The sequence below is a fragment of the Lepidochelys olivacea genome (assembly GCF_965140295.1).
Source record: "Lepidochelys olivacea isolate rLepOli2 genome assembly, chromosome: 3".
In the NCBI taxonomy this organism is placed as follows: domain Eukaryota; kingdom Metazoa; phylum Chordata; order Testudines; family Cheloniidae; genus Lepidochelys; species Lepidochelys olivacea.
Window position 1 is genome coordinate 125938996 of NC_140413.1, and position 26928 is coordinate 125965923.

The 26928-nt window shown below is 37.8% G+C and overlaps 1 protein-coding gene across 2 annotated transcripts in view; it reads right to left on the minus strand.

The window, feature by feature from the left end:
• Positions 1–26928, minus strand: part of PDE10A (phosphodiesterase 10A) — a 337153-nt gene that overhangs the window by 65445 nt on the left and 244780 nt on the right. For both annotated transcript variants that reach the window (XM_084623497.1, XM_084623496.1), the window contains exons 15-21: positions 26357–26440; positions 22960–23110; positions 15752–15907; positions 10417–10589; positions 7402–7513; positions 3280–3360; positions 537–625 (exon numbers count right to left, since the gene is read on the minus strand). In XM_084623497.1, coding sequence (XP_084479623.1) covers positions 537–625; positions 3280–3360; positions 7402–7513; positions 10417–10589; positions 15752–15907; positions 22960–23110; positions 26357–26440 — 846 coding nt within the window. The remainder of the gene's footprint in view (positions 1–536; positions 626–3279; positions 3361–7401; positions 7514–10416; positions 10590–15751; positions 15908–22959; positions 23111–26356; positions 26441–26928) is intronic.

Genomic DNA, 26928 nt, shown 5'->3' on the forward strand with positions numbered 1-26928 from the left:
ACCCAGAAAAGAAAATGCTAGTGGTTTAAAGATCTGAAGAACGAAGAGAGTACTCTGATCTGCCACATAGGAGAGAGAGACATGTCTGTTAAACTAGAATACAGGAACACAACCAGAAGAAAAGGAATAGGAGAGAGATGAGGAGACAGTAAAAGCACAGAAGAAAAAGGCATTTTAATTCCCAGTAGTTATGCAAGTAAAATGGAGGCATGAAGCAGACAGTGGGAAGTTGAGTTGTACTAGGCTAGATGGAGGCAGTTAACTGAGGACACATTACGGATGGACCTGTTTGTCTACAGGTAGTTTTGACATTAAATAGATTTTAATAGCTGCATCGATGGACCTGTGTTGGCTGAACCTACCCAATAATCCCTGCCTCCAGGTGTTGGATGCACTTGCTAGAGAAGAACATTTATGTTTGTCTACATGCAATATTTGGAATTTAGAGGCATATATTTCTAGACAGATATATGTAGTGGGACACACTCTCACTCAGCCAAGATATATGCTGTGCAAAAACTTGCACTGCTACTCACCTGCATGCCCGGAGTAGTGGCCCAGCAGGAGGGAAGATCTGTGTGAGTGTGGTGTAACATGGGATGGCTACAGCATTGTAGAATCCAATCTGTGAAAAACAGTGGAAAAAATATTGACAGGAGCCAAATTATGACACAGTTAACTGCAAAAGAGCCCCAAACTAATCTATTTACTTACTTATTTTACAATTTACTGACTTACAACCTATCTTACTGTTCTGTACTGCTGCCCATCTCCACAGCATCTGAGCACCATCAAAGTGAACTCAGTAGCAGTCAGCTCTCCCTTTTGGGGGTAAAACATACTGCTTGAGGTAGGTTTTCTCTTTGAACTTTGTTGGCTGGTTGATTTGTTCATTTTGGGGGTTGGAGGCATGTGGGAGGATGGGACTGTCCATGTTCGGAGTGTCATTCTTATGGTGGAAAGGCTTTTCAAAGCGGAAAATATTGCAGTGTTCCACAAAGATGGGTCAGATTCTGGATTTGACTTATGTCCTCTGGAATTTTAATTCACACTTGGATTCTCTGGATGTTCTAAGGATATGGTATACTGGGGAAATTTTCTAAAAATGTCTCTTGTTTCTAAATACTGGTTTAGCTCTACCTGTGGGGCCCCTCAGTAGATGGCTCAACTGACATTTTTAATGCTGTGTCTCATAACGCTGCTTAGAGCAGGTCTAGTCAACACAGTGTTAAAGGTGCCACTAGCCCATCTAGGGTAGGGCTCCTAACGTTGCTACCTTTGGTGTACCTGAATTGGTGTTAATGGCAGGACATTTTCTGAAAACGGCCCTAGTACAGGCAGGGCTAAGGGGCCAAATTCAGCCCTGCTGTAACTTCACTGATTTAAATGTAGTGTTTGCTTACACTATACATTTAAATTTGTCCCCCTCCTATCGCCTCTCACTTTAAAAAAAAAAAAAATCCCCACAGCTTTAGTAGAGGACCACACGCTAGCCAGTCTAGTGCAAGAATATCCACAGTGTGGGCTACCAGTCTTTTTTTCTGATATATAGTTTTAAATGTATTTTAGTGAAATAGCATACTGTACCATGATCACAGGGTTGACATGTAAACCCCTTTTTATCTACTGACATATTAGACCTTATCCACATCTTAAAAAGCAAATCCTACCTCTGCCTCCACAGATGCAGAGGTTCCCTCTGCAATGGAAGTGGAGTGTAAATAGGTGTGTTTGGTGCTCTACAACAGATAGGAGATACAGTCCCTGTCCTCAGATTCTTACAGTCTAGGCTACAGAACATATGACATGACTGACAGAGAGGCTGCAGTTGGTAAGGGGGCAGGGCTGCAGCAAGAGGAGGGAGGTTTAAACATCACAAGGGAGCTCACTATTTTAAACTGTATGTTTTATATGCACAACATGGGTTTTTTTAAAGATGTTTGTAATTAATTTTTATTTTATTTTAAGAACTGACAGACTGCTACAGACCTGTCACAAATTCTAAAGGAAATATCTGCTTAACCTATCAGTATTAATACCATGTCAAAAAAGTGAGAGGTTTTGCCAAAATTAAACACATCTGGGATTTACATCATAGAATCCTATCACTGAAACCACAGTACTTAGAAATAAAATAAAATATTATGGTTTGAGCCGTATTAATTAGACCATTTTCATTTAAAAAATACACAACAAACTGGACAAACTCTGAGAGGGTCAAAAAGAGGTAGGGTGGAAAAATGAATAAAACCAGTTAATCCATGACAATTCCTTGAGATAGTTTCCACTTCTGACCAGGAGCTTTAAATTTTAGATTTTTTTATTTTAAAAAGGGCATGGATTCCCCAAACTAACATTCCAGTTCTCATCCTCTCAACCATACGTCTGCATTTTAAGGGCAGATTGTGGCTAGATTAAAGAATTTCATATAGTTCCTCTTTAATTCTGTTTTATAAGTACATGAATATGTAAAAGATTGCAGAAAAACTTTCAAAAGCACCAAGGTGACTTGGGCGCTTAAGTCTCATTGACCTTCAGTGACACACAGGCTCCTCAGTGCCTAAGTCCCTTTTTAAAATGAAATTTAGGCATTTTTGAAAAAGTTACCCAATGTTTTTCCATTTATTAATAACCAACATGTTAAAACCATCACTCGCTTTCATAAACAAGGCTTTTAACTTTCAGAGAATAAAATTTAAAACAACTCTATTTCAGTTTTGCTGCATAAGAAAAAAATTATTTTATTTTCCTACCTGAAAATCCTATTTCTGAGAAAAGCTGTCTTTAATCTGAAGTGTGCGTGCAGCTCTTTCTTCCCTCCCTTCATTACTACGGCTGCATTAGTCTGCTTATCAACAGGGCTTGCTGCTCAATGCATAATTGTGGCAATCACGCATCTGTTCAATGGACCTCAAAAATCTTACTCTTCCAGGTGGGAGTGGAATTCTTCTGAGTGAGAGCTTTGAATCTGCCCTCTCCAAGCAGCTGATTAAAAAGAGCTAAGGTCTAGAGGAAGTAGAGCTGCAACACACTATATTTCAGGACAGCATGAAATAGCATGCTCTTGTTCCAACAATGTCTCTGAGGAGGATGTTTTCAGTTGCCATTTTTAAAATCAGCTATGGGTTTGTATGTAAAGTGTGGAATTTGGCATGACAACTCACAGGTCAAAAAATTATCACATGCCTTGCTAGAGGCTAATATCATATCCCCTTATCAGGTTTTACTTGTGTGTATCTTACAGCAACTATAAAACATTTAATTTTAGATAGCCCATACTTGGCCTTGAGGGACCTCATCCTTCTTGTCTCTGTCCATCATAGGTATAGGTTGAATACCTATCTTCCTCATTTCATCACCCTGAAAAGAGAAAGAAAAAAGGGTAATGTACTCCCCAAATAACTAAGGACATTCAGAAGGAAAATCAAGATTTCTTAAATCAAAAAGTGTTTCAAAAGGTGTTTCTGGTTTATATTATTTTTAATCTGAGTATTTAGAATTCAACATACCATACGGGAACAACTGAAGATACAATCTCAGAAAACTGTACAAGGACTCCTTTCATAGCATGATACACTCAAATGGTAATGCAAGCAATAACTCCTAGAAACTAAACACAACTGTGATATATTTTTGTGTATTTAATTTTGTTTTAGATGGGCCTATCCAAGGTTGAAGCACTTGTACAGAGTAAAAATAACAGATCAATATAAAGATTTACCTGTCCTCCCCACAATCAACCTCATTTCTCTCAAAATGTGTCACCAATGCCTCATAAAATAATGATCTGCTTTGACAAGTTATCCCACATCCCTCAACTCACTCATTCAGGAAAAGCCCAAGAGATGAATCTTGCAGCATGCCCTGAAGGTCAGCTGATCTAGGCAATTTTGGACCAACGGTAAGGAGTACATTTCTCAGTATAGGGCACCTCGCAGAAAGTATCTTGCCAATCAGACACCTCTTTTAAAAACAGATGGTGCTAGCCACGTGCTTGTGCTCATCACAAGTGCTGCAGTATTACATGGTGAAAGAGGCAGACTTTCAGGTATATGGGAGTCACACCTTTTATAGGGCAAAACCATCACCTTAAATTCTACCTGGGAACTAAAGAGAACCCAGTGCACCCTGCTGATCACCACAATAATGTAGTCAAGTTGCCCAATGGTCTTAAAACATAACAGCATGTTTAGAACACTGCAAAAGTGTGATCTAAGAAACATATAGATGCAATAAGATTAGTTTTGGCAACAGCCAGTACTTGAACATCCAGGAATAGTAGAGAACCTAATGTGACCTTCATACTGAAAAACTGAGTAATAAATGTTCTAGAAACTACCTCATTAAGTTGCTGATATAATCTGTGCTTGTTTCAGACCTCTACTGTATTAATAAAAGGCAAATAATTTGAAAAGCAGGTACTGTTCTGCACACTGTAAGAGAAACACACCTTACAGTACATACTGCTCTCTAATGGCAGATGTAAGCGCAAATCTGGTTACGAGTGAGGTTTCCATATGCACACTTCTGGCAAATATGGTCAGTGTTTAACTCAGATATACATATATATGGATCTTTGTTTACACGTTTTTGTCTGTTTGTATATCTTGTTCGGGCAGTCCAGTCCAGTCTTCCTAGCCATTTCTACAAACCAGAACAGTAATTGAAATTAGCATGAGGTGAGATGAACAAGTTGAACCAGCAGAGTCCAAATAACTTAGATAATATATGCAGGTATGAAGGAGGTGGAGAGAATTATTGATCTGCAGGGTTCCTAGAAATCTGTTTGCCATGGAAAAATGCAGAATTTGTGTTTTTACATTGAATCTTTAGTTTTTACATTTTGTGGGGAAAAAAACAAAAAACAAATAACTAAATTTTACTGAAAGTATCAGTGTCACTTATTCAACGAGTACAACCTCCCGCTCTTGTGGCTGATTTTTTAATTTGCTGACCACCCCAGCCGCTATCAGCCCTGGGCAGCTGGTGGTTTGATTAATACAGAAAGCCAGATAATGGAGGCTTGGATAAACAGGGTTCTATTGTACATTGCTAAACATACTCCAATAAACTGCTTCTGGAGTATAGAGGCTACTCAACGGCATACCAGGATTCATGTTTTAATGCATCTCAAATTTCACTTTAGTCTCCAGGACTAATTCAGAAAGTGAGTAATGTTAATATAAAAGCAATTTTTATTTTATTTTTTGTGCTTTTCAAAAAAAAATCTGAAAATATAGAATACAGACATAGAAGTATTTGGTATATGTAAGAAATACAAATTGCAATTCTATTATTTTTATATTATAATGATTGATGGCACTGGTAGGCTTTGAACTTGCTTAAAAATTGTAAATATATCAATAAAACATTATGTTCAACTGATACCTATATATAGATGTATGTTCCTATTTAACACTTACACAAAGTGAATAACATTTTAAACATACTAGTATTATTAATACTTGTATTCAATATATTGAAAGTAGCTATTAATCTCATATGCAGTTTGTAAGCAAATGGCTTTTCCACTCATCTCTGAGAACTGTACAGACAACAGCTAGATCTTGTCCAAACTTACCCTATTACCCCAGTTTAGCATTATTGCTAACTTAAGTAACAACAAAACATATGGTGGAATGCAGTCTACATTTTCTACTGAGTTTGGCTGTTCTTATGGTTTCCCCTGCAGGATACATCTGTACCTGCCCCTAGTTTCCTCTGCTTCAGAGGAACCTTCAGATCCTTTTATGTTCCTGAGGTAGCACTTGCCTGTACTGCCTGCTAGGACAGGGTGAGGCACCAGAATAAATGCATCTCCTACCACCTGCCACCCCCTCAGATGATCCTTTTCTGAAAAGTGATCCAGTAAAATATTATTGCAGGGCTCTGTGTTTATTGTCAATAGTTTCCAAAGAAAATTTCCTTCATTTACAAGTAAAGAGATGTTTCTCTTAGACACATCCTGGTATTAGGGAGTCGAGTTAAAGTTTTTCCTTCTGGCACATCCTCACCAGTCAAACACTCTGCAGGGCAAATTTTGTCCTTAATCTCACCTTTATTACTGATTAGAAAAAAAACCCCCAACTTGACTCTCCCCTTCCACGTTGGGTTTACAGCTCTGGCAGTTACAATTGAGGTCTTTATACTTGTAAGCAAAGCAAATTTGCTACAGAATCACTGAGATACAATAAAACAATAACCAAATAAATCATTCACATTTTGAATTCCAGAAGAAACATGCAGTAGACAAGAAACAAACAAAATCCATGAAAAACCCATGCAACATCAACTCTGTGAGCCTGATTCTCGCCTCACACCATTGTAGATCACGAGTAACTCCACTGAAGTTAACAGACACACACCTAGTATATAAGAGAAAGGAATCAGGCCCTACAACTTACACATGCAACATCAGTTCAAAATATACAACAGATCTTCTGAAACTGAAACTGGAGAATTGTAGGATAGTTCTTGTTTTAGTTTTTTAGCCCATATTCTCATCTTTGTTCATCTAAACCATTGTCCATTAAATGGGAAATTATCAATCTGTTTAGGCTCTAAAAATATTTTCTTCAAAAGGTTTCAGAGTAACAGCCATGTTAGTCTGTATTCGCAAAAAGAAAAGGAGTACTAGTGGCACCTTAGAGACTAACCAATTTATTTGAGCATAAGCTTTCGTGAGCTACAGCTCACTTCATCGGATCCGATGAAGTGAGCTGTAGCTCACGAAAGCTTATGCTCAAATAAATTGGTTAGTCTCTAAGGTGCCACTAGTACTCCTTTTCTTTCTTCAAAGGGAAGCTAAATCCAGTGCAACATTCTTTGAATAATACCTTACATTCACTTTATCAGTCATCCTCCCCCCTCTTGTTTTTTTGAACTATTGTAACAGTATTTGGGTTCTCATTTATCTAAGCACAGGACATAATTGTACAAGTACAACTATGTTCCATGTATAGATTCTCATTACATCGTCTTTGTAAAGGGAGCTTTGTGGCTTATTACAAGGCTACCATCACAAACATCTAGGTCTACTTTAGAGAATTCCCACTAGTGACCTGAAAATCATACAGATTTTCTTCTCTTTCGTCTTGTTATCCATTAAATCACTTTCTATTTTGATGAGATAGATGCCTTCTAAATATAAATCTTTTATTTTGGGAAAACAATATACTTCTTGCTTGCAAGTTGATGACAAATCCCCATACTAATTTAGATGCTCAAATGCTTTCCAGGGAGCTTACAATACCTCTGCATGCATACATGAATATATTTCAAGACATATGTGGTAAGTAATCTATTGAAAACTGTTCTAGATCAACCTACTGTTGTGTTCCTTTCTCTCATTTATCTGAATATTTTCCATATGTAGAACAAATGTAAGAGACATATACATACCTCAGCCCAGAACTCTGCATATATATCATTAGCTGTCAATCTGGTAACTGGCCACAACTTTGTTACAGAACATAGATCACAAGCTGTCATCATCAGACCAATCATACGATCCCTAGAATACAAGAATATGAAATTTGTTATTTAGATAAAGCTTTATGTTATTGTGTTTTGAAGCTTTTTGTGTGTCCTGTCATATATATGTCCAACAACAAACAAAAAGTACAGATTCTACAAAATACCTCCCACATAACTCCACCATCCCCCTTTGATATTAGCTCATTGATATTTCATCAAATGAATCATATTAGTAACATATCACTCTTATTCAGTTCAGTAGCTTATACTATTGAAAAATGGCTCAATTCAAGAGCAGCCAAGTGAAAACTTTGATGGCTGACCCAAGCAAGTGTAAATAAATGTAGTGTTTCAAGGAAGATCATGCTATAATTGATTTATAGCATACATTATCCACTTTTGAGAAAAATTATGTCCCGTGATTTATACCTGTTGTATTTGTGAAGTTTTTAAGCAATTATTATATCTGACTTGGTACTATACTAAAACGTCCCTTTGTATTTTAACTATTATATGATCCTAGTCTGTTTTGAACATGTGTTAGTTGTAAATTAGAATTTTGTTTGTGTTAATAGCCTGTCTTTTTATTATAAGGTAGATTAATTTAGGGCCATACATATAACGTGTAGGAAATATGAGCAAAATGAAGATCTTTCATAATTATGCAGAGATATAAAAATTAAGTAGTCCAAGGATATCAGTGGTCAGATATTTTCATTTTTAAACAGTAATATATGTGCCCACTCTCGTATGAGTAAGTTTAGCCCAGAGCTCATTTTCTATTGTTAATTTACATAATGGCATGTCTACTCTTGGAAATTTATCAAAATATCTGTTTTGTAATAATTATTTCAGAATTGCTATTTTGGTAAATTTCCAAGCCCTAAGAAGGACTTTTCAGTTCTTGGGACATTCTCAGGGTTGCCATCAGGAGGGTAAATCCACTTTTGTTGCTTTCAAAGTGGGCTTGGGAAGCAATGGGGATAGAGGAACTTGTTGCTTTCCTTGAGTTTCAAGATACTACAATGATGGGTGCTATAAGAAACAGCCAAGGTGGAAATATTTTTATTCTTTACATGGTCAGGACGCTTGTTCCAGAGTGTTTTCCATTCAAGTACCAGTTTTGCCCCAATGTAAGACATACAGAGGGACTGAAAACTGGTCAAACTGGGATTTTCCACAGGAAACTCGCTCTCTCGCTCAATCATTTTGAAAAGTTTTGTCATACTGTGCTACTTTGGTTTGGAGGGGTGGAATGTGTCTGTGTGGTGCTTTGGGTTTGTTTGTTTTTAATAGGTATTTGGGCCTTTGTAATTTACAGGTATTTGTAATTAAGGACGTATGTTGGAATTGCACATCTGAATTGAGAATTTATGGCAAATATATATCATAAATGTTTAATGTAATTATTGCTAATGACAATTAAAAAGTTATAAAGCACAAAAACATGAATAATTTGAAACACCCTGTATTACCCGAAACCAATTCAGAGAGTTAACTGATTAGAATCTGAGATACTAGGAGAAAGTAGGGGCTAAAATATTTAAATACCTTTTTACATGTCACAAAAATGCTGCACACTCATATTGTGATAAGTAATGTTCATTCTGTTGTATCCTCTCATACATGATTAAAAATACTTAATTAAAAAACTGCATCTATCCTATTTTGTTTTATCCATAAATTTTAAATTTCAAATGTTAATGCAAAAATGCTTTGAGTATACATTTCTGAGTTTAGTTATGTTGAAAGGTACTTGTGATCTTTTGTGCTTTCAGCTGACCAAATTCTGAAGTACTTGGCTCAAGAGTCCATTCTCCCCTATACCAAATATTTTAATATGGTGTAGCGGTAGTGCTCCGATTTTTATTTTGGCAGGGATGAAAAAACATCCCATACAATCTCTGTGTTTTGCATGCCCAAAAGTAATACATACATAGATTTAATCCAACTCACTCTGTCAAGCAAAACCTTAATAGTGACCTCAGCAATCTTAAAGCAGAGTAAATGGACTGTGTGGCAGTCAGATGTGTCTATCTGTTGATTCAAGAGAGTATGAGATCACTATCAAGATTTGGCATGACAGACCAAGCTGGGTGAAGCTGGGATATGTACTGCTTTTCAGTATGTGCTGGAGGTAGAATAAATGCCTTATAAAATGTGATGCAGATTATGTGAAAGTGGCAAAAGACATTGGAGACTTTTCCCTTAATTCTTATTTTCATGCTTTCAAGGATTTAGGTAGGTGCGGTGAATCCTGGTGCAACTTAGCTTTTGTTTAGGCATGCAAGTGTGAATGTATATTCTAAAACCAGGTGTTTCTGTGGTCTAAATCTCAAGGATAAGGGGGCTGATTCTCCTCTCACTAACCCCGGGTTTCCAACCAGTAAAACTCTACTGATGTCAGTGCAGCTATTCATTATTTACACTGGCATGGGAGGAGAATCAGGCCTTAGGGCTAAAAGTATTTTTATATTAACTGTGTGAATAGGTAATCCCCGTTAAAAGGATTAATTGATTTTAACTAGAGTCGGCTCAGGCACTTAGGCCCTGATCCTGCAAACACTTATGTATGTGCATAATTTCACAAATATGCATAATCCCCTTGAAGTCAATGAGACAGGTGTAAAGTTAAGCATGTGTGTAAGAATTTGCAGAACTGGGGCCTGAGTTACTAATGAACTCCTCAATAGGAACAGTTTGAAAGCAATGAAATGTCAGTGTGATAGATTTAAACATACAATATCTGAACACTGTAAATTGTCCTTTTATAGCTGGAATACTATATTTGTGCATCCATATTTGCTCGTAGAGCTTACTCTGTGTAAAGAACAAGATATTGTGTGCATGGTAAAAGTTCTCATCTTAATTCTTCTTTGTTGTCATTTGCAGAAACAAGGTTCTTTCTTCAAGTTATGAATGTTTGCTTGTTTGCTTTACCTATGTGCTTGGTTTTTAAGGTTTAAGGCTCCTGTCTGATGCAGTTCTTCCAGCTGTTTTCTGTTTCCAAAGTACAGGGCAAGATCTGTGGCAATGATGGCTTTGCGGATGATCTCCAGGACCTGCTCGTACTCGCTGGAGCTCAGTTTGGAGAAGATATTGTGACCTTCCAGCTACAAAAAAATAAAACCAATAAAAAGCACAAGCTCTAATTTTGAGATGATTCATGGAGGACAGGTCCATCAAGGCTATTAGCCAGGATGGGCAGGAATGGTGTCCCAACCTCTGTTTGCCAGAAGCTGGGAATGAACGACAGAGGATGGATCACTTGATGATTACCTGTTCTGTTCATTCCCTCTGGGGCACCTGTCACTGGCCTCTGTTGGATGACAGGATACTGGGCTAGATGGACCCTTGGTCTGACCCAGTAGGGCCATTCTTATGTTCTTCTTATTCCTATATTTATCAGTTTATAACAGTTTTACAGCCCACTAAGGATTTTTGTATTTTGTAAATGAAACCATGAACAGCATGAAACATGCTTTGATATTTTCTTTTTAAAAGGTTAACATGGAGCTGTTGCTATGATTGAAATGCTGCTCTGTGTTTAGGACTCAAAGACATGCCGTCTCTCACAATACTCAGATCATAGATCCCTATTTTTTGCCATAGTACAGCCTACCGTGATTAGCCCAATCCATTGTCATAAACAAACATATTATCTCTATTATGAATCTTAAATTTGCACTCCATTTATTTCTGAACTCTTCATTTCCCCTAAGTTTGCAAATGAATTTACATTGTGGGCCAAAATTTAAAAATTAGGAAAAAATATCTGCATGTGTCTAACATGTACACAAATAACAAATGTGCAAGTTCAAACCAGAGGTTTGGTCTCTTACATTGTCAGATGTGTGAATAACTGGGCATTTGCCCACTTTAGTACCTGAATTGCACACAAATTAGGCACTTGAAATATTTACATGCATCTAACTTTGAAGATCTAGCCCTGTGACCTTCCCTAAAGATATGTCCTGATGCTGGAAGGTGCTGGGTACCTACTGCAAAGTACTGAGTGCCCCACCAGCCCAGGAGCTGATGGTTCTCAGCACTTCTCAAGCCCAATGTTTGCTTGTTTTTTTTTTTTTAAACACTCCTCTCTCCTTCTAAATGGAGAAAGCTCTCTAAAAGTAGAAGAAATTACTAGGCAGAAATACATTTTAACAAAACATTTCCCAGAAGTTCTACAAAGCACTCCCACTTACAGCTGGCTTGGGAGCCTGGGATTCCCAACCTGATCCAGAGTGCTGAGCTGCCACTAGCCTGGCAAACTGGCTTGGGATTTCTTCCTGAAGATAACAGGAGTGTTTTAATAGTGCTCAGTGTATGCACAATATTTAATATGGATAAAGAAATATCTAGTTACTGTAATAAGGTTATTGCAATTTGATTAAAGTGCCCTAAATGAAATGTAATTAATATTCATTAGCAGATGCAATTTCCTCTTTCAAAACCAAGTTAGGTACAGTATTTTCATGTGTGTATATTTAGGAAAAAGCAGCTTTGTTTAAGAATGAGCTGACTTATGAACTTAGAAGAGAGAATAATGTCTTACACCAGGGAGACTGTGGAAACATGCCATGCTTCATGCCCTTTCCATTTTTGCTATTATTAAACCATATGTAATGAACAATATCCATATATGGTAATCGCTGGTGAAAGCTACACCATATAGTTAGAAAACTCTGCACTATCCAATGTTTTTCTCCTTTTGGAAACAATTAATTAAAGGTCTTGCTAAAGCCCAGAGGGGGCAAGAAGAAAAAAGGATGAACCAGCTAAATCAAGGTGCACACATTCACAAACAGAAAACATAAAAAATATATTAAACTTGGATGTGCTTCAACATTTCACTGCCACTTGTACAGAACATAACCAAAAGCCTCCCTGCCTTTTGTCAAGATTTTCTATAAGGATAAGTTGTTCAAAAACAATTTCTTATTGGTGCAAATAAAATAGGCTTGTTTTTGCCATCACCGGGAATGTGAGCTTTATTTTCTAACATTTTGCTTGGACAAATAGATTTATTGTGAATAATGAAGAGAAAATACAATCCATTTGTGTCTCAATGTTCCAAGTCATGGTACAGGATGTTTCAAAAAACTTATTTTAATCCATCGTCAGCACTCTGGTGCCAGACAATGTTTAGCAGTAGTTCTCCTAGTCTGGATTTTTGGCATTGATTTTTTTCCTACTCTTGCTGCATGATTACTATTAATATACTCCAAGTTCTATTACTAAGGTTATACCGTGGCACAACACCACAGGGTATACAGTAGACACCTCTTAGGACCTCAGAAGTTACAGTATCAGGAACATTAACATGACCAGATGGTTATGACTGTTTCTACACAGAGTATTTACCTACAAAAACTGGTTGGTTTCTTATCTACTAATGGAAGTTGCCATTTTGGATATGCCATTTATGTTTCTGAACACTATGTGAATGCATGCCTGCTGATAAGGTTTGTTTCTTTCCAGGATCAGCTAAAACTGGTAACTGGAATACTCTATATTTATACAAAATAAGTAGGGCTGTCAATTAATCATAGTTAACTCAAGCAATTAATGCAAAACAAATTACCTAGATTTAAAAAAAGTCACAATTAACTGTATTTTTAATCACACTGTTAAACAATAATAGAATACCAATTTAAATTTATTATAAATATTTTGGATGCTTTTCTGTAATTTCAAATATATTGATTTCAATTACAATACAGGATACCAAGTGTACAGTACTCACTTATATTATTTTATTACAAATATTTGCACTGTTAAAAGATAAACAAAAGATATAATATTTTTCAATTCATCTCATACAAGAACTGTAGTGTAATCCCTTTATCGGGAAAGTGCAACTTACAAATGTAGAATTCTTTTTTTACATAACTGCACTCAAAAATAAAACAATGTAAAACGTTAGAGCCTTCAAGTCCACTCAGTCCTACTTCTTGTTCAGCCAATTGCTGAGACAAACAAGTTTGTTTACATTTATGGAAGACAATGCTGCCCGTTTCTAATTTTTAATAAATAATAATATATGTGAGCACTCTACACTTGGTATTCTGTGTTGTAATTGAAATCAATATATCTGAAAATGTAGAAAAACATCTAAAAATATTTATAATAAATTTAAATTGGTATTCTATTATTGTTTAACAGTGCAATTAAAACTGTGATTAATCACAACTTTTTTAAAATCGCATGACTGTGATTATTTTTTTAATCATTTGACAGCCCTAAAAATAAGTATGGCATAAACCTATGTTTATGATGGTTGAAACAAATAACTATAAAGTTCTAATTAATGTAATGTTTTTACTATTTATTCTGCTGACACACAAGGCCAGATCCCCTAGCTCTGGTTGGTGCTAGTCTAAGAAGGTTCCCTGATCCTGGGCCATCCAGTCCCTAGTGCAAAACGGAGCAACCTAAAGGCTGCTTTATATGACACTCGCCACCAGTGACCCCAAGTGACCATTCTGGCTGCCAGTATTTTAACCTACACAGTAGCATCCCTGCCATGTCCCATTTCCCAAAACACCACCCCATGCCTAACTGCCAGGGCTAGGATGTGGCATAGGAGCAGCTATGGTGGATTTATGCAACTCAGGGATTCCACAACACAGGGAAACCCCAAATAGGCCATTAAAGTACTGATTTAAGTTTGCTTTGCACTTCCAGAGTGGTACAAAGAAGTCTTAATAGGCCTGAGTTTCTTGCTCACTGTATATAAACTCATTTGAAAAACAAATACTAAAAATCTAATGCCATACTAACACTGATGGACTCATTTACACCCTCCTAAATGAAGGAACATTAAGAGTTAAGGCTTACATTCTGTGAAGGCCTCCATGTATATGAGTCCTAAAAATATGAATCACATGATGTGCTTATGAATGTGATACAGAACATGTGTTTTTATGAATAGCTGATAAGATATTTAAGAAAATAAATAAGTCCCCCTTGAAAGACCAGGAAGAGAAAAAAGTTAGCAAGGGATGAAAGACACAGTACCATGTAAAGGGTGTGTATAGGGAATGTGTACACCAAAACGAAAAACAGTGAGCACAGAAATCATAATGGACTAGGAGCTATTTTTGTAGCTATGAGGTCTCTCTCTCTTTCCAATTCAACATCAGTTTATTTTTAATGAATAACAAAATATCTGTGTGTTATCACTAAGTTTAACTTTCATGAAATTGGTTAGCACGCTCTGTGGTAACTTTGTATTAACTCAACAGACAAAGGCACTACTTCATATTATGTACCCACCGGCATGCAAAATTTAATATTTAAAACAGTTATTTTTAAATCAAGAAGAACAAGAAAGCATATGAAAACAATCAAACTATTATGTACATTTTTCCATGCATGCCAAATATTATGTTTGCTCCTAGGTAAAAGATGCATACGCATTTAAAGCCATGCATTTAATTCTCTCAGGAATTTATCACAGCAGATTGCTATAACTCTGCAATAGACTGAAATAAAAGACTAATAAGCACTGTTGCCAATTCTTGTGGCTTTATTGTAAGTCTCAAATTTGGTCATTTTAGGTATGTCTACACTGTAATCCAACATGTGTTTACCTATGCCAGAATGGCTGAAAACAGCAGTGCAGGTGCAGTGATGCAGACTTTAGTGCAGGCTGGACAAGCACCCCATGGACCCTGGGTACCTACTTGCATTGCTAGCCCATGCTGAAGCCCGTGCTGTGGCATCCACCTGCCATTTTAGCCATGCTAGTGTGGGTAAAGTCAGCGTAAGTCTACCTGAGTTGCAACCACATCTCAGGCTGCAGTGTAGACCTACTCTTTCTTGAAGCATCAGCTGCTAGAATCATCTAACAATATGGGAATCTCAGGGAATTTTTCATTTAAAAAACAAGTACGTTTCTAGGTCTTCACTGCTAGAGAAAAAAGCATCAAAACATGACCCAGGTGCGTTCTAAAGCCTCAGAAACCAGACAGCAAATAAAAAGAACTCAATTCTTTATATTTTTTAAAATCTATGGGGTTTTATGGAAATCTCAAGATTTTGGGGGATGGAGGGGTTGACTCCTGATTTTTAACGCTTAGGGTTTGGTAATAGTGCAATACAGGCTTGCTGTAATAAACCGTGGCAACATCCCTTGCAAATATTTTTATTTTCTAGACTAGCACTACAAATCTAGTAATAAAATTAAACATGCTTAAAAATAGCTATTAAGAAATGCTGAGTCTACTACATTCACTACTATGATTCTAAGATGAGCATTCAGTAATCCTACCTGCAGAATGGCCACTGTCTGGGAGAAGTGGTGTTGCTCCATAGTCGAGGTGGAATAAAGAGCTGCCAGAGGGTGATCAAATTTCTGAAGGTAGCTGTTGCTGTAACCCCTGTGATCCAGGTCATGACACAAGCATGCAACTAGGAGACCTTTTCGCTAAAGAAATGTGTGAGGCAAACAAAAGGAAAATATAAGAAGTGAAGAGATGCATTTCCCTGTCTCTAGGTTTCACTTCAATCTCTTTAAATATTGTACAGTCACACTACAATATATAAATTAAAAAGAAACCAAATGGCAGTTTTTCACTCTATGCAATGAATTTTTGATGCTCTCAATTTTCCATTTTATTAGTACGACTGTTTCAGGTTTCCTGTTTAAAGTATGTTTTCTTGGTATTCTAAACTCTTTGTAGTTGTCCACCAGATGCACAGACTATAGCATGTTTCTGAGAAGATCTGTTTTATCACAGAAGTTACACAGGGTGTAAACATATTTGGCCAAATTGTTCTCATTAGATCCATGAACTGAGCTTGACCTTCTCACTTGTGTGTGTATATCAACTACCTGCCCCCAGATCCACTGAGGAGTTTCCAGGGGTCCAGGAGTCTGTGTGGGAGGAGGATGAAGGAGTCAGGGAACATACATCATTCCACCCAGTACCCATCTATCAATTTACTAAACAATTAAATACTGGCTGTGGCTGTATTAATCGGATAGTGGAAATCCTTCTGTGCTGGAGAAGAACTATGTGGGAAAAGTTCCCACAAGCTGGGGAAGTTCAGGAGAGAAGCAAGAGGCCCAAAAGCCAGTGCAGATAGTTACTGAGAGTCAACCTACTGTTTCTTCAGTAGTAGGCAAACCCTGTTCCAAATGGAAAAATATGGAAGAAACTCCAGGAGGGGGACTTTGCAGAATTACAGAATACACATACATACTCCAGAGGAGGGGCAACTGGGCCCATTTTTGTTAGGTGTTTATGTGTGTGTATGTATATGTATGTATGTCTGTGTGTGATGGTCCAAAGAGAGGGTGGAGAAAAGCAACACATTTATACTTCATCTGAAGACAAAGTGCTACATTCTACACCCAGCCTGAGCTCTGCTCAGACACAGAAAAGGGGGAGGCATGAGGAGCTGGTTATTTCTAGGAGCGGCTCTAATTTACACCAGTAGTGTAAGGTCCACCTTATTCCAGTAGAGAACTGGGAGTAGAGAGGAGCAAAGTGGATTTAGCAGACCAGAGAGAATCCAGCCCAAAGATTCTATGGCTTGGAAGGGATCATTGTTTATTTAACGGGATTTAACAGCAAACTAACAATTTAATAACAAGCTAACCTTGTTTTGTTTTTTTATCATCACATTTAAAAAAAAATGGTCTGTCTGTTCTTATATTACAGGAAGGCAAAACAAGGAAGCTAATTAGTTTCAGATTATTTTTCTCATACAAGTTGGGCAATGATAGTACATAGAATTACATTTTTATATTGCAGGCTCTCTCTCTACCATATAGACAAATTGCATTTGATAGGTTTTATTTAAAAATTCTTATTTGAACTAGAATACTAGTGTCACCTTCTGAGGTGCAATCCAGACTGGTGAAGAGTTGTGTCACCTTCTACCTTGTGACCCTGAGTACCTCAGAATGCCTTGCTGCTGTAGCTCTCTGCCTAGGACACCCACAATTAGCAACAACCATGAGCGCTATGTCTATGCATTGGGCAGCCCTGATCCAAAGATTTGGATCCTGGAGCTTGCCTGCAATACTACAGACTTCCACGGCTCTCCACCAGCCTTGGTTAACAACTGGTAAGGTGATGCCATGCTCCAACCCCAGCCCTAAATTTTCCCAAAACATGTGATCTGAACTGTCCTGGAACAATCAGAGGAATCAGAGTAGCAGCCGTGTTAATCTGTATCCGCAAAAAGAAAAGGAGTACTTGTGGCACCTTAGAGACCAACAAATTTATCTGAGCATAAGCTTTCGTGAGCTACAGCTCACTTCATCGGATGCATGCAGTGGAAAATACAGTGGGGAGATTTTATATACACAGAGAACATGAAACCATGGGTGTTGCCATACATACTACTCTACTTGTGCTACATTGATGAAATCTTCATCATCTGGACCTATGGAAAAGAAGCCCTTGAGGAATTCCACCATGATTTCAACAATTTCCATCCCACCATCAACCTCAGCCTGGACCAATCCACACAAGAGATCCACTTCCTGGACACTATGGTGCTAATAACCGTTGGTCAAATAAACACTATCCTATACCGGAAACCTACTGACTGCTATGCTTACCTACATGCCTCCAGCTTTCATCCAGACCACATCACATGATCCATTGTCTACAGCCAAGCTCTACGATACAACCGAATTTGCTCCAACCCCTCAGACAAACACCTACAAGATCTGTATCAAGTGTTCTTACAACTACAATACCCACCTGCTGAAGTGAAGAAACAGATTGACAGAGCCAGAAGAGTACCCAGAAGTTACCTACTACAGGACAGGCCCAACAAAGAAAATAACAGAACACCACAAGCCATTACCTTCAGCCCTCAACTAAAACTTCTCCAACGCATCATCAAGGATCTACAACCTATCCTGAAGGACGACCCATCACTCTCACAGATCTTGGGAGACAGGCCACTCCTTGCTTACAGACAGCCCCCCAACCTGAAGCAAATATTCACCAGCAACCACACACCACACAACAAAAACATTAACCCAGGAACCTATCCTTGCAACAAAGCTCGTTGCCAACTGTGTCCACATACCTATTCAGAAGACACCATCATAGGGCCTAATCACATCAATCACACTATTAGAGGCTCATTCACCTGCACATCTACCAATGTGATATATGCCATCATGTGCCAGCAATGCCCCTCTGCCATGTACATTGGTCAAACTGGACAGTCTCTACGTAAAAGAATAAATGGACACAAATCAGACATCAAGAATTATAACATTCAAAAACCAGTCGGAGAACACTTCAATCTCTTTGGTCACTCGATTACAGACCTAAAAGTGGCAATTCTTCAACAAAGAAAACTTCAAAAACAGACTCCAACGAGAGACTGCTGGATTGGAATTAATTTGCAAACAGGATACAATTAACTTAGGCTTGAGTAAAGACTGGGAGTGGATGTGTCATTACACAAAGTAAAACTATTTCCCCATGTTTATTTCCTCTCCCCACCCCCACTGTTCCTCACACATTCTTGTCAACTGCTGGAAATGGCCCACCTTGATTATCACTACAAAAGGTTCCGCTGCGCCCGACCCCGCTCTCCTGCTGATAATAGCTCACCTTACCTGATCACTCTTGTTACAGTGTGTATGGTAACACCCATTGTTTCATGTTCTCTGTGTATATAAAATCTCCCCACTGTATTTTCCACTGCATGCAGCCGATGAAGCGAGCTGTAGCTCACGAAAGCTTATGCTCAAATAAATTTGTGTCTCTAAGGTGCCACAAGTACTCCTTTAATCAGAGGAATGTTAAGGTTCATTGCTCCTTTAAAGGGTCACTATCCAACAGCTGTTACTTTAACTGGAGCTACCAAACAGTTCAGTTCAAACACAGCATTGGATTGGTTCACATGGAAAATAAAGCAAGCTTACTTCATTCCAAAGAGATAGATTTTAAGTGTGTACAAGTATAGGGATTAAAGCCAGAAATGGTAACAAGAGAAATAAAGATCAAAATGATTTTTAGTAATTAAAACTTAACAAGTTAGACTTGGTTCAAGGTAAAATCCTCACCACACCTTTCCATCAAGATGGCTGACCAAACCCCAAGGTCAGGACCTATCCCCCAAAGCCAAATGGCTGGTACCTTTGTCTTCTGAGTAACTACCTTCTATCAAAAACTGCAACATGAAAGGAGACAAGGGCAGATGTAGACGGGGAGGGGCAGAGTTGAGAAGGGTCTTGAAGGATAACAATTTTTATTATTACATGTGCTAGGTTCTTTCCAAACACAGAGGATGAGAGAATCTGTGCACTGAATAGAATATACTCTGACTACTGAGGCTATTCTGAACCCTTTGTTTCCTATGCTACCAGGAAATTAAAACAAATATTAAAAGACGCTTTTGCTATATAAATAAAAAGAGAACAAGAAAATAACTGGAGCCACTTTGCAGCGAGGAAGGGTAGAGACTAAGGATTATTTAGTTATGACCCAAAAGCTAGAGGAATACTTTGCTTCCATTTTCAGTAAGGATGCTAATGTGGAATATGGGGGCAAAGGCCGGTTGGCAAATGGGTGTGAGTAAACAGAAATGCAAATGGTCTTATTTAAACTCAAACAACTTCATATGTTCATGTTGTGGTGACTGGCTAAACTCCATCCCAGAATACTGAAAGAATTGGCACATAACATTTTAAGTCTGGTAGCAAGGATTTTTAATAAATCTGTCAAGTTGGGGGTGGTACCATATGACTGGAGAACAGTGAAAGTAGTACCTATATTTAAGAAAGGGGAAAAAGGTGATCTGGACAACTGCAAACATGTTAGTCTGACAGCACTAGTATGCAAGCCTTGAGAACAAATTTTGAGGGGAAAAATCATTAAAGATGTGGAGGTAAATGAAAAATGGGATACAATGCAATGTGGGTTTACCAAAGGTAGGTTGTGCCAAACTAACCTGATATCTTTCTTTAACTGATATCTTGCAATTCAATAAAGCATTTGACATGGTATCACATGGGAAATTATTAGTTAAACTGAAGAAAATGGGGATTATTACAAGAACTGTAAGGTGGGTAAGGAACTGGCTAATGGGGAGATAACAGATTCACCTAAAGGGGAACTATGAGCTGGACAGAGGTTACTGGTGGAGTTTCTCAAGGATTGGTGTTGGGACAAAACTTATTTAACATTTTCATTAATGACCCTGGCACAAAAAGGAGGAAGTACTAATAAAATTTGCTGATGACACAAAGTTGGGAGGCATTGTAAATCCAGAGGAGGATCAGAATGCGATACCAGAAGAATTGGGATGACTTTGAAGACTGCAGTAACAGAAATCGGATAAAAATTAATAGTACAAAGTTCAAAGTCATGCAATTAGGAGCTAACAGCAAGAATTTATGTTCTAAACTGGGGAATCATCAGTTGAAAACAACAGATGAGGAGAAAGACCTGTGTGGATTAGTCAACTCCTTGATGACTATGAGCCATCAATGTGATCAGGCAATGAAAAAGGTAAAGGCAATCCTAGAATGTAAGAGGCAAGGTATTTCTAGTAGAGAGAATTAAAATATGTTTCTTCATGTCTAAATATTAGTGACATTGTAGCAGAATTTTTGGAAGCCTTCTTGATCCATTGCTAGCTTCAAGCACTCAGCCACTGACCTCCCAGGGATCTGCTGCACACCATCTACCCACCTCCTTGCTGGTTGTCCCCTACTGCAATGACCTGCCACCATTCCTTCCATAATAATGTTCTCAAGTTTATTTCCATCTCTACGCCTGATGTGATCAAAATACATAGGTTTGTACCTGCTGATATCTGACAGCAGTGTCCGCTTCTCTCCAATAAAGAAATGTAATAAAAAGGTGGAAGAGTTGAATCATGCAGGGAAGGAAACTGGAATCCACTCTCTGTACTTTCTCCCACAAGAAGTATCCAGTAGAGATAGGGAAGTATTAATGCCATTTTACAAGACACTGGTAAGACCTCATCTGGAATACTGTGTACAATTCTGATTGCCCATGGTGAAGAAAGATTAACTTAAACTGGAACAGGTGCAGAGAAGGACCAATAGGAGGATTAGGGGAACTGTGGATCCATCTTACGAGAGCAGACTGAAAGAGTTTGGCTTGTTTAGTTTAGCAAAATGAAGGCTGAGAGTGGATATGACTACTCTCTGTAAATACATCTGGGGGTAGGCACTAGGGAAGGAGAAGAGCTATTTAAACTAAAGGACAATGTTGGCCCAAGAACAAATGGTTATACATTGGCCATGAATAAATTTAAGCTGGAAATTAGAAGACTGTGTCTAACCATCAGAGGAGTGAGATTCTGGAACAGCCTCCCAAGAGCAGAAGTGGGAACAAGTTGCCTACGATAGCAAGGGACTGCACCCAGTTACCCAGGGGGTCCCTTCCAGGCTTATGATCCTCTGAAGCAGGGGAAGACACAATTCTCTGTGAAAAACCACTGCATTTTATAGTGAAATTTGTGCAACAAAAGTATTATGCTTTGCACTGACTTCAAATGGGAATTTTGCATGCATAGAGAACAACAGGCCCATAATTTGGATGTCGTTTTTCTTTTTTAAGTTGTTAACTGAAATACCACCCAAATGAAATGCTGTATTTTGGGCAAAGAATCTCTCTCTGAGTAAGACCAAATTATTTTTGTCAAAGTTCTGAGAGGTTGAAAATATATAAATAAACCCAACCGTCCCCCTCCCCCAAGAAATCCCCACATCAACCAATACACACTTGTAAATCTGAACCCTAGAACTGTTGTCTTGAGGATGGAAGAACTCCCAATCTAAGAACTACATTTTGTAATTTTATATGGCATGGATTCCATCTAAATCAACTGCTGAAGTAAAAAACATTTTGTTCTTTCAGATCTAGAAATTATTTCTTGCACAGTATTAAAATTCTGAACAACCATCATCATGCTGTGTAAGAATTCTAATTTTAGTTGGCTTAAAGATCATTCTTCATGACTGTAAGCATTATTATGGTAATTTTATCCATCCTGATCTGCATCTGAATTATACAGAAAGCAAGCTTTAACTTAGAGAAAGAACACCTTTGCTTTAAAAGAATATATAGGGGCTTTTTTCTTTTACAGAGTTTGCCATTAGAAAGTCAACATTTACACACAATTACCAAACAGTGATACCAGATATCACATTATTTCCTGTATTTAGAACAGCTGCAGCGTTGCTCATAACACTGTGTGGTAAATATGGATAAATGCTGACTTTTTAATGGTAATCACTGTATGGGAGAGTGCCATCTTGAGGACACCGCTGAGAGTATATAAAGGCCAAATTTTATGGAAAAGCCCACAGAGAATAAGTTTACAGAAAAACTCAAAGCAAAACAATAACAGACGAAAGATACTGTACATATTTCCAGGACATTTGACACCTTCCTTCCTAGCTCAGAATGACATTGCTGTCTGAGTTATGAGATTTTATGAGAGTACTATAGTCCCCGTGCTTACCTCCAGATCTGTGAAAAGCCCTTGGTTGTTCTGAAGTATGGCATACATGCAATGTGCAACTGTAATTGCATGCTTCCAGTTGTGATAGGGCACACGGCGATAGTTCTTCTTTACAGACATAGTAAAACGACATAGCTTTTCAAGTTCAAAGCTTCAAAGAAAAAATTGGTGAGAGAGAAGAAACAAAATGAAAAAAATGAGAATAATTCTATTTCATCCCAAAATAACCCACTCTTTATAACAAAAAATATATGATTTGGTTTCCTTTCTAAGATCTGTTAGAATTATGAAACTTTTAGATTCCAATAGTCATTGAGTACAAATCCAGGATGGTGGTCTGATTTTGGTCTGCCATCTTCTGATGCAGACCATTTTCCCAAGTAACTCTCAGGGTTCATTTGAACAAAACCCTCAGAATCCCTGACTGTTGCTTTCTTAAACAGGTATCTACTGCTAATAATCTCAAGAGAAATAATGAGTTTAAAGTGGACTATGTTTGTCAAGAAAACGTAACAATTTTTCCTTTTTTCTTCTTCTTTGATACATTTTTGTCTAGAACTCCATTCAAATTGTTGGAGCATGTAGTGGCTCCAGAAATAGTCTCATTGGCTTTTTTACTGAGTTATTGTCACTCAAACATAATTGACATCCTCTGACCATAATCCATGTCTCAATCTATATAGTTTGAGGGGCTATTTTATTTAAGGAAACTTATCTCTAAGCCTGCTTACCTACTATGAATGCTTAAAATAGACTGGTGGTCAAAAGAAATTGGGGAGTAATAGTAAAAAGGACTGCTAAATCAGCATTATGTGATTAAGCATAAGCACGCAGCATTAAGAATATCTACCAGCATCGCTGTTTCTGACTGTCAGCATATTTATATGGCCCTTGTCACAAACGTGTATGAGTGTCTCACAATCATTAATGGATTTTGTCTACATAACACTCCTGCAAGATGGCAGGAAGCAGTATCCCTATTGTTACACAATGGAAATTTAGGCCTCGAATAGTTTAAAGGTAAAATTTTCAAAAGCCCCTGCATGACCTGTCAAAGGTCACAGAGGAAATCTGTTGAACCCAAGTTTTTGAATTAAACCCAAGTCTCCTGATTTCCAGTTCTGTGCTCTTTCAAACTGCCCACTCTTCCAACCTATTTTAGCAGTTTCTTTGAAACTGAGGTGTTGTTCTATAGCAGAATTTCTTGTACATTACATTAGCTAGTTACTATACTGATACTGTTTGTGTGTCTAAAAATGGAGGTTACTTCCTTCTTTCAAGATAGGTGGTCCCTATCTGTATTCCACATGGGCATGCGTACCTACGAAAGGAATACACATGGAAACCAGCACTCAAAGAAGAAATGGCAGTTACTGCAACTAGAGGTTCTTCGAGATGTGTGGTCCCTATCTGTATTCCACTCGGAGGTATGCATGTGCGTGTGGAATACACAAAGGGTCCAGCACTCAAAGAAGTAAAACTTTGATTATATATAATTATTATTAATAATAATATTAATATACATTTCATACACCATCCTTCACTCAAGTTTAAATGCCTGGGTATTGCAATGTATGTTATATGCATGATTACCAACCACATGGTGAGTCCTTCAATATTATGGTTGAACATGCAAAGTTAAGGATGAAGTGGACACATTAATCATAAACCCCTTCCTTTTGGTTAGTGTGGATTGACTGTCTGACCTCATCTGGGAGAGTTCTCTTTGGTTTTGTTACTCTTTTATATAGTGGCAGTATTAATGTCCTGCTTTTACAGTATACATGGGCTGAAAAAACAGCTAAATGGTTCTGACCTATCATGTAAAAATGTAAACACATTTACTATAGAAAGCTATTTAGACAGAAAAATATAGTACTCCATGCTTATTGTTTAGTATTATAACATTTACAGAGCTTTAGCCTTGCATCAGAAAAAAAACTGGAGGCATATTGTCTTTCACAAAATCTTTAGTATTTTTTCTTCTCTTTCTTAAATTCTAGAGGTTTCAGTCAAACATTTTCAAACATTTGTTAAAAATATTCTTTGAAATAGGATATTCCTCAGAATATATATATTACAATGATCACTTCCTTCTGTACAAATACCTGTCCATGCCTATTTACTTTCAGAAACTACTAAAGGACAGGACAATCACCACCAAAAGCAAAATCACCACAGAGAGAATACCTCAGCCTAGAATATAACTATTCCCTCTACTGCTGTGCTCTCATTAGAGGGCAGCACTACATCACTTCTTATTGGGAGCAAGCAAGGAATTGTCACTGGGAGTTGCAGCTCTTTCTCTACACTCCCTCTCTGTGGACAGCTTAACAGCTACACTCTACCCTTTACACAGGACTGTGCTCAATGGTGTAATTCTAGTCCTCAATAAGCTCAGCATCTAAATGCAATGTTAAGACAGTTGCAGACTTTGTTTTGGAGAGATAAGAAGCTTTTTTTCTCTCTATATATATATTTTTAAAAATATAAGAAACTTCAAAATAATAAATATGTTTGGATGGCTTGAAGGATTCCAGGCCTTCCAATCTTGACAGTATTCCTTTGAAAATATTTTTTTCTCACATTTATTTATTTTTTAAAAATATCTGTGGGCTAAGACTCACTAAGCAAAGTTTCAACTTGGTGCAATTTTTTCCACACCAAACTGAAACCCCCTGGAAAACAAAGTTTAGAATAGAAGCAATTTAGGAGTAAATTTAGCTCCCATCTCTGGAACCAAAGACTTCTGACACTGGAAACAAGGTGATTTTTCTGTGAAGCAGGGTGCTGTATTTAAGAGGGGCTACTGCTCATCCACGTTGCAGCATGGAGGCAGAAGGGAGCAGAATGCGTCAGGAATGGGGCCAGAAGGGCCATTCATGTCTTCTATTCCTGTCCACAGTTGTTGAATGCTAGATAAGGTTCTAATCAATAACATCTTTTTAGACACTATTTAAATAATATTTTAAACTAATTCAGCAGCTATATTTTGAAATCCTGTGTAGATGAGCCTTAGGTCTCCTTTACTATTGAGAGGTCCTGTTATGTTGCCATCATCCTTCTCACTGAGGAGCAGCTGATGCATCTCCACTCAGAACCAAGCAATGCTGCTGTTTACTCAAAGGGCCATTGTCCAATGGAAAGAGTTCCCTCACTCGGAACTGAGCTCACTGACCCCACAACATCCCCAGCCCTACCAGCTGAGGAACAAAAACTGGGCCTGGAAATCCAATTTGCTTAATAGATTCCTGTGTAGACAAGGTATACTATGTTGCTAAAAAAAAATATCCAAGCATGAGGAGTCTGATTACAACATTCAGTAAAAGAAAAATAAAATAATAATAATAATCACAGAACCAAAATAATAGTGATGAAAAATACTTGTAATTCATACCAGGTTGCACCACAGGACTGGTGGACCATGTAGACAAAAATGGCCGGCCAGACATCCTCGTAGGGACCGATATCAAAGTGGTATCTGACATAAAGAATATTTAAGTTCAGCAGCAGGAAATATCCTTTAATTCTTATTATACTTAGGCTAAAAACTGCTAGATGACATGCTCACCTGACAGCAGAGTCTTGTTTCTGACCATACATACTATATTGACTTTGTCGACCAGATCCTCAGCTGGTGCAAGTTGGTGTAGTTCCACTGACTTCAATGGAGCTAGGAAGATTTACATCAGCTCAGGACCTGGCCCTATTGCTTAATAGAAACATCCTCCCCTTTCCCTTTTTAAGGGAACTATATCGTTTAAAGAACGAGTAAGAGAGCTCATCAGAATCTTCTTTGTTGAATTAGGATAATGAGGGGAGTTATAATGTCATTCAAAAGTATTCAAACTCAAATTAACCCTTCGCCACACAAAGCTGTAAGGGTGGCTCATATTTAATGAGAAATTCACTGGTGTTTTCAGGGCTGGTTGAAATCAATTACTTATTTCAAGAACTGGATGCAACTTC